Below are 7278 nucleotides of genomic sequence, written 5' to 3' on the forward strand. Positions count from 1 at the left end.
TTCTCCTGCCTTTTGATTTAAAAGGTTTTACCTTGTATTTTATCGTTATATTATTTTTTTTGCTGAAAAAGAAAAAAAACACATTATGTTTTGTCATTTATGTTTAGCAGTTACATCGAATCTTTGTTCTCCTCTTTTCCTGAGTTTGTTAAAGCACTGTATTATTAATTTATTATGATGGAACAAGTCTACTCGAGCGGGGTTAAGTAGACTACCTTCCTCGCTATCTTGACAAGTCCTACTCGTGACTTTTTCCTAGGTTGCTCTTTGTTTTCAGCATGGTTTCTTATGCGACCAGCCGACCAACTTCAGATGGTAGTTTGATCCAAACTGCCAAAAATCTTGTTGAGACCGGTGGCCTGTTCTCAAAAGAATACCAGACAATTCTCGACAAGGAAGCTAAAGATCGTGACAGGATCAAAGAAACCAAACCAGATGTTGTCTCAAGCCTGAAGTCATCACAAATATTCTAGAGGTAACTGGTATTGTTAACCTGAACCAATGTGTTCCTCGAACAAAAGACCAATTCAGTGCGCATCATACAACTAAAGAACACCCGACACTGTCCATGTGCTGCCTGTTTGGACAGTAAACCCTGCTTTAACCAAATAAAGCTCTTTGTTATTGGCCCACAGAAAAGGCATAATAAAAGTGCTGCCTGTTCGGAACAAATGTACAAGACATGCATTTCCAGCAACAGACAAGCCGACGCCGGTCACCAAAAGACCGCCAGGATGAATTCTCATTCAAAATGTATCAACTCTCATATCCATTTCCATTCGTACGTCATGACTTCAGTTTATCTAAGGCCGTCAGAAAACTAGTCTTGTACGTCTCGATCTCAGCGTATTCTGAGGAGTTGGGAGTGGAGCTGACTATTGCATAGGCACCTGCCTTGTCCAAAAATCCTGCAGCTTCTTCTGTACATTACAAAGAAAAAGTTACAGGAATAGTGTATAGGAAAGGATAGCCCCAAAACAAAGTACTAATTCAGTCTTCGTATATGTTTACGTGTTTGTTGGAACCTTTGGAAGAAACAGAAGAGGTGGACCTTCCAAACAAACTATGTTCAAGCAAATGCCATTTTTAACATAGCGTGAGAGGAATATTTTTTTGTCAACATGGGTGCCCTGGAAATGACGCAGGCTTCATTTGGATATGAAAATTCACTGGTTCACCATTTTTTTTTGACGAAGGATTCTGCTACCCTGAGTTCGGCCAGCTGCCGGTGAGAAAACCAATAGGGGCAGTGTGATGCAAGTTTTGGCTCTCCAATTATTAGGTTCCATACAAATGGCCAATTCTGAGCATGGTCAGTGCCAAAAAATTGGCAGGGCAGCGATCCAAAAGAGGCCTTAGTTAACTGCACTACCATGGGAGATGGTTTCTTCCTAGAGTTGTGAACTGTTTTGGGTTTCTCTGTTCTGTTCTTGATGGGATCTTTTGATGTTCCAAATTTTTGTTTTCTAGTAAAACTCTTTCTTCTATCAATAAATAGCAGAGCTCCTACCACATCTTCAAAAGGAAAAAAAAAGAGGAACAAACAACAACAAGAAATCATGATCACAGAACAGGCTATACAGCAAGTGTTAAGTGTTAGGTAACGCAAAACAGTGGCAATTCAGCAACATGACATAATGACACAAACGCTCCTAGAGCCATGACTCATGAGAGTTGGACCAAATCACCGAAGTGGCAGTTCTGTCACATGATCAGTTAGCAGATCAAAAAGTTGATAATTTCCAATATTCTTGGCAACCTGAGTTGTGCCTTCTTTTTGGTGTGTTAATAAACTTTCAAAACTTCAACAACCAAAATAGAACTTGGAATCATTACAGAGCGACCTAGAGAAGAGAGAAACAGTGGGAAGTTTGTCACTGGGGTCTCCTTTTGTGCAAAAACTAATCAACGCCATTCAATCATGATAATGCATACGTTTCAAAAAAAATCATGAGTAAAGAAAAAAAATGAAAGGACTTAGGAATATTTAAACAAACCACTTTGAACTGACAGAGAAACTAAAATTAACAAGGATGCAGGGACAGGAGGTGGCAAATTTTTTTTACTCACCAGATTTAGAAAGTGCAACAAGAGTTTTTAGAGCTTCTTTACGTGTTTTATCATCTTTAGCACCTTCCAATACATTAAGAAGTTCCTGAGCTCCCCCCATCTCAACCACCTTCATTCTTCTTTGGTCTGTGCCCATAGGAATTAGTAAAGAATATTTCATAAACCAAAATATAATTGATATAGAATGTATAAAGCAAATGAAGTGAAGACTAAATTAAATGTTATGTTATAGGAAAAGAAGTGGAACATTTAGCCTACTTGAAACTATAAGACTTAATTTTATATTTCTAGGTAGGATTGACACTCAGACTATAGAAACAGTGACATGTAGCTATTGGCGATCAGCTTAGATGTTTGGACTGATGTTTGGAACTTGGTTAATAGCATGGAGTTATGGATCACAGCGAGTGGGTACTACTACAGCAGACAAGACAACATGAATGATAGCAGCCAACATGATAGATTGATTGTGATCTTTAAAAGTTTATGATAATTGACAACCTTTAGTCAAGAAGCCCATAATGCATGGCCCCATGTCGATTAAACCCAAATAAGTGTTAACTAGAAATCTGGATTGTTTTGAAAAATGAACATGTCTGAATTATCATCTCATTGAAAATAGGATGAAAAACCACGCATCTAGATATTTTGCTGATTACCTCCACACAAGATGAGAAACATTCTTTTAATAAGAATCTGACCAATATAGAAATGTGTAGACAGATACCTAAGTACAGCTCTAAAATGCAATAAAATGAGACAAGCCAATGTCGTAACCCTTTGAGACCTAAAATCTTAAGCATTAGGACAGGAAAACAGTGGCTACACTTCTATATAAGTGTGAAAGAGATAGACCATCAAGGGTCTCTAAATTAACTAACATTATTAGTTCTATGGAACAATGAAACAATGCCACTAGCAGATCAACTTTACTTTTGTGCAATTTACAGTATTTATAAAAGCAGCAGAAAACACAAAAGAACTAAGTGTTAACTGCTAAGAATAAGACCCTCCATGTTGCCATAAAGTAGTAGTATCGTAATGACAGAAAGGACCTCGGTCAAGACTCCAGAGAATCAAAACGATCATCAATAAGTGACAAACATAACAAGCATCCAAGTCAATTCATTATACTAACGTAGTACAACAAGTTTAGTTCTTCTCTTTAAGCAGTTGATTATCATCATGTTCTAAAGCTCAACAATGCAATAGATAAATCTTTTGAGACCAGCACAAATGCTTAAGTAAAATTACTTACCATCCACTGCAAAACGAGTTAACCGGGAAGCTCCCATGCGCTTGAACAAGGGATCCTTAACACGCAAAAGTGAAATAGATTGCTGAAGTAGGTTATCCCCTGAAAACTTGACAGGCAAAGTAATATTTGGAGGTCAATCAGAAAATATCCTATGCAGATAACTCAATCCCAGTAGTGAAAGAATTGATACCCATGTATGGAAAGAATTGGTAGCCAACTAGGCCAGCAGTTCCTAGGAAAAATATCTTCAATATCCATCCAAATTTCTTCTCAGCTTCCTCCTCGAGCGCCCTGTCATCTGTGCACCATTTCAGTTGACGCCAAAAGACATATTCCACACTAATGTTTTCAGCAGGAACCAGAAAATGACAGAACATAGAAACAAACTTCACAAATTGTAGCTCAACACGATATCTCAGCATTTCATTTGAACACAGTTCCAAAAATAGTGACATAACAATAGTCCAGGAAAAAAAAAAAGTATTCCATCAACCGAGATCCAGTAAGGAAATTCTACAACGACCAGACTAGGAAGGTGATTTCAGAACCAACGAGTGTAGGGACAGTAGGATATGCGCTTGATCAGGGAAATTAACAATCCCAGGACAAAATTTGGCAAGCCTAATTATCCCCATCAGATCGATCAACCACAAGAACAGAAATGAAGCCACCGGAGCCCGATGTACCTCTCTCGTCGTAGGTGCAGAGCCTCCGAACCAACCAGAGCCCCTGGCCGCCACCACTCCACTCGCTCGCTGCTACCTAGAGCGATATCACAAGAGTCATGCGAGCTCAGACAGGAGTTCGACGCGGATGGATGGAACCCAGAACCGCTAAATCTAAGAGAGGGTCGGGGACGTACTCCGGCGCCACCGCCTCGGGGCAGAAGGACTGATCCTCCGCCGGAAACAGCCTCCGCGGTGACCGGCGCAGCCCGGCGAGCGGCCGCCGCGGCGGACGGCGGCGACAGCAGGCGGCGGAGCGCGAGCTGCGAGACCCGCTGCATGGCGACACGGTGTGATGGAGGGGTTTGCGGCCCAGTGGGCCGTAAAGGTTTTGAGGAAGAAGACGAGAGCAAACACGGGCCCAGTGGGCCGTAAAGGTTGAGGAGATCTCTCGAGCCCAGCCCAGGCCCAACCTCCTCCTGGGCCTGTGTCGATTCATAGGACGCCCGGCCCATGATACCGGCCGGATTCTCTGTCCAAAATCCCAAACGCGTTCTGATTTCTGCTCCCCCACTCCGGTCCCCGTCGGCGGCCGTTGCGCCGTCGGGTGCGGACGACGGCGACGGACCCGCGTGCGGTGCCATGCCTCGCACGCTCGCCTCACGCGACGGCGACACTGCCTCTCCGATCCCTGACGCCATGATGCGCTCTCGCGATCCGTCGCTTGGATTGGCAGGTGCTCGCGTCGGCCGCTCGATCGCGACGGGGGCTCCCTCCCGTTTGAGCGAGGAGGTGTGGTGTGGTCTGGCGGCAAGAGACGCGGGCGGGCCCGAATCATGCGCGCCCTCCAGGTGCTCGACGGATTGCGCAGGCGCCCGGTACACGCGCAGCGCAGGTGCGTGCGTCCTCCCTGAGCTCGAGTGTTTACTTGTGCCGAGTGACAACGCGCTGCCTCGCTGCTCTGTTGGTATTTCCCCCAAGAGCACGACGAGGCATGGGTCTGTTGGTATTTCCCTTTCCTGATCATGCGAAATCATTGCGAATTGAAGTGACCCATGCCTCGTCGTGCTCTTGGGTTCTGGACGGCATGGTCGTCCGCGACGCCGCACCGCGCGCCAGTGCCGGCCCGTTACGACGGTCTGCGTCAGTGCCACAGTTTACATGATAATAACTCTACCCGCTGCAGCCTCTGAAACGCTGAACCATACGCCTCAAATTAGCTTGCGTTTGCATATAGTACTACAATTTGTGTCAGTGCAGTGAAAATTGAACGCATAGCAATGCGTGCAGACGTGCAGTCCTGTCTTGCTTGCAGCTGCAGTAGCAACTTCATGTGATCCGTCCAGAAGAAGGGGATCTAAGCCATGCCTTTATCTCATATGGTGTTTCAAACAGATGGGCCACGCTCAACCGTGATTAAGTGATTATGAACAGCTTCGATGGCATGGTTTTAGGTCTGCACGTTTCACCTCTGTTGTTGCTCGGCATTGCACACAAGAAAGATTTAGGTAACCGTTCTGCCGCCATAAGATGTGGATAACTGACATAAACAAAATTAGAAAGATGATGACTAGACCATAAGTTAAGCTGTTAACATCATCAATTGCCACTTAAAGCGAACACATAGGGGGACTGGGGAGTTTTTCCAAAGGTGAAATGAAACTACAGTACAGTTTGCAACTCAGTAACTGTAACTTTGGTGTTCAGTATTTATTTTGAAAAGGGATGGTGAACTGATGAAGCTTTTGCAATGTCTGTATTAATTCAATTTCTTCAAAATAATAATACTGAATCCATTTCAGAAACAGGGTTCATTCTCGCAAAAAGTGACCATGACACTGCAGTACCATAATTCTACAATTCCAATAGCAAGTCATATCACAATTACAACGTTATAGTAAGCTCGATTCAGTCGGTTAACCTTTTTGTCTGAGCAGAGTTGGTCGATTATCATTATTGTGAGTATCAGAAAGCAGAGGAGTATAAGAGGGAAAAGCACAATATTGTGGTGCAATGTGCAACCACCAACTAGGTAATATGCATGGATCCCTTGATGGTGTAGTGTCCGCATCACATGTCAAGTCAGGTACAGCAAGAACGGTGACCTGAGGTGTGAACAATACTGCTTGCACATGCTAACCAATTCCCCTTCTTTTGTTAGGTTCCAGACAGAAACGGGTTAGTATATCTAAGCATATGTTATCAACTCAATGATTGTGTTGTGAGCACAGAAAGAAGGCAACTTCATCAAAAAGCCAGACAACACTAGCATCTATTCTCATGAATCTTATGTACATTCCAAGATGGCATGATGAGAACATACATCAAACTGACAAAAGATGGAAGGGATTTCAGCCTGAGAAGAGGACTAGATGGTCTACAAGCCTTAGGATGGATGAACTCTTCAATACAGTGTCACCGATGATTCATCTCCAACCTGCGAGGTGCTGTACTTCTTGGCTGATTCTGGCTTCGACATGTCACCGGACCGCCTCCGGAGCATCTGCCGCATTCCGTCAGCCACCCGGACAGCGGGGTTTGACTTGAACATCTTGCAGAACGCCATGTGAGCCCTCACTGCCTCCTCCACGCCTGGCTGAGCCTTCTTCCTGCACGCCTCATCCCGGACTGCCTCACAGCACAGCCCACACAGCCATTGGCCGTGGAAGCTTGCTCTGACGCTGGCAATGTAGTCCAGGGTGCAGTCCTCCCTCAGGCCGCAGCACTCACACTTTACCGACTCTATCTCCATTGCTTGCTTCTTTGTGTGCGCCTTGGTTCCTTGGACTGGAGGCTATTTGTAGGGAGGTTATTATGGTTGTGAGGGGGCAATGGTGGGGATGGATGGATGAGGTATTTATGATGGTGAGGTATCGGTGCATGTTCTGAGGTCAGAGATTTGAGACAGAGTTAGTTGGGTTTGAGCCTCATTTGTTGGCCTTTTCCTGGCATTAAAAAACTCTGGCATCAGTTGGTGGCTAGAGGGGACGGGGCTTGCTGGTGCTGTGGGAATTTGTTGGGGGGGGGGGGGGGGGGGCGCTCAGGAAATTCCAAGTTTGTCCCTTTGCTGAATTCTGAGAAAGAGCACGCTTTCCCGTGCTAATCGGCCCACCTTGCCACCTAGTACTTTTTTCTGGTTAAGAGTTTTTGCGTTGGCCCTTTCTCAAGATTCAGTTTCCTTACCCAGCACCCTATTTCCTTTCCAACTCTCAAAGCTAAATTCTTGAGATAGCACAGCAAAGAATGTATTAACTTCATCCGGTATTTTTTTTAGCGAACTTGCCT

The 7278-nt window shown here is 44.5% G+C and overlaps 2 protein-coding genes across 2 annotated transcripts; both read right to left on the reverse strand.

The window, feature by feature from the left end:
• Positions 1 to 450: 450 nt before the first annotated feature.
• Positions 451 to 4359, reverse strand: LOC120650149. Its single transcript, XM_039927173.1, has 6 exons — positions 4191 to 4359; positions 4015 to 4090; positions 3519 to 3626; positions 3329 to 3427; positions 2071 to 2196; positions 451 to 920 (listed from the first exon to the last, which is right to left on the reverse strand). Exons 1-6 carry the CDS (start codon positions 4332 to 4334, stop codon positions 787 to 789), a joined length of 687 nt encoding a protein of 228 aa, XP_039783107.1. The 5' UTR covers positions 4335 to 4359; the 3' UTR covers positions 451 to 786.
• A 1877-nt stretch (positions 4360 to 6236) lies between these two features.
• Positions 6237 to 6964, reverse strand: LOC120650151. The gene has a single exon (XM_039927174.1). It carries the CDS (start codon positions 6743 to 6745, stop codon positions 6398 to 6400), a length of 348 nt encoding a protein of 115 aa, XP_039783108.1. The 5' UTR covers positions 6746 to 6964; the 3' UTR covers positions 6237 to 6397.
• Between the last annotated feature and the right edge of the window lie 314 nt (positions 6965 to 7278).

Source organism: Panicum virgatum, chromosome 9K, assembly GCF_016808335.1.
Source record: "Panicum virgatum strain AP13 chromosome 9K, P.virgatum_v5, whole genome shotgun sequence".
Taxonomy (NCBI): Eukaryota; Viridiplantae; Streptophyta; class Magnoliopsida; order Poales; family Poaceae; genus Panicum; species Panicum virgatum.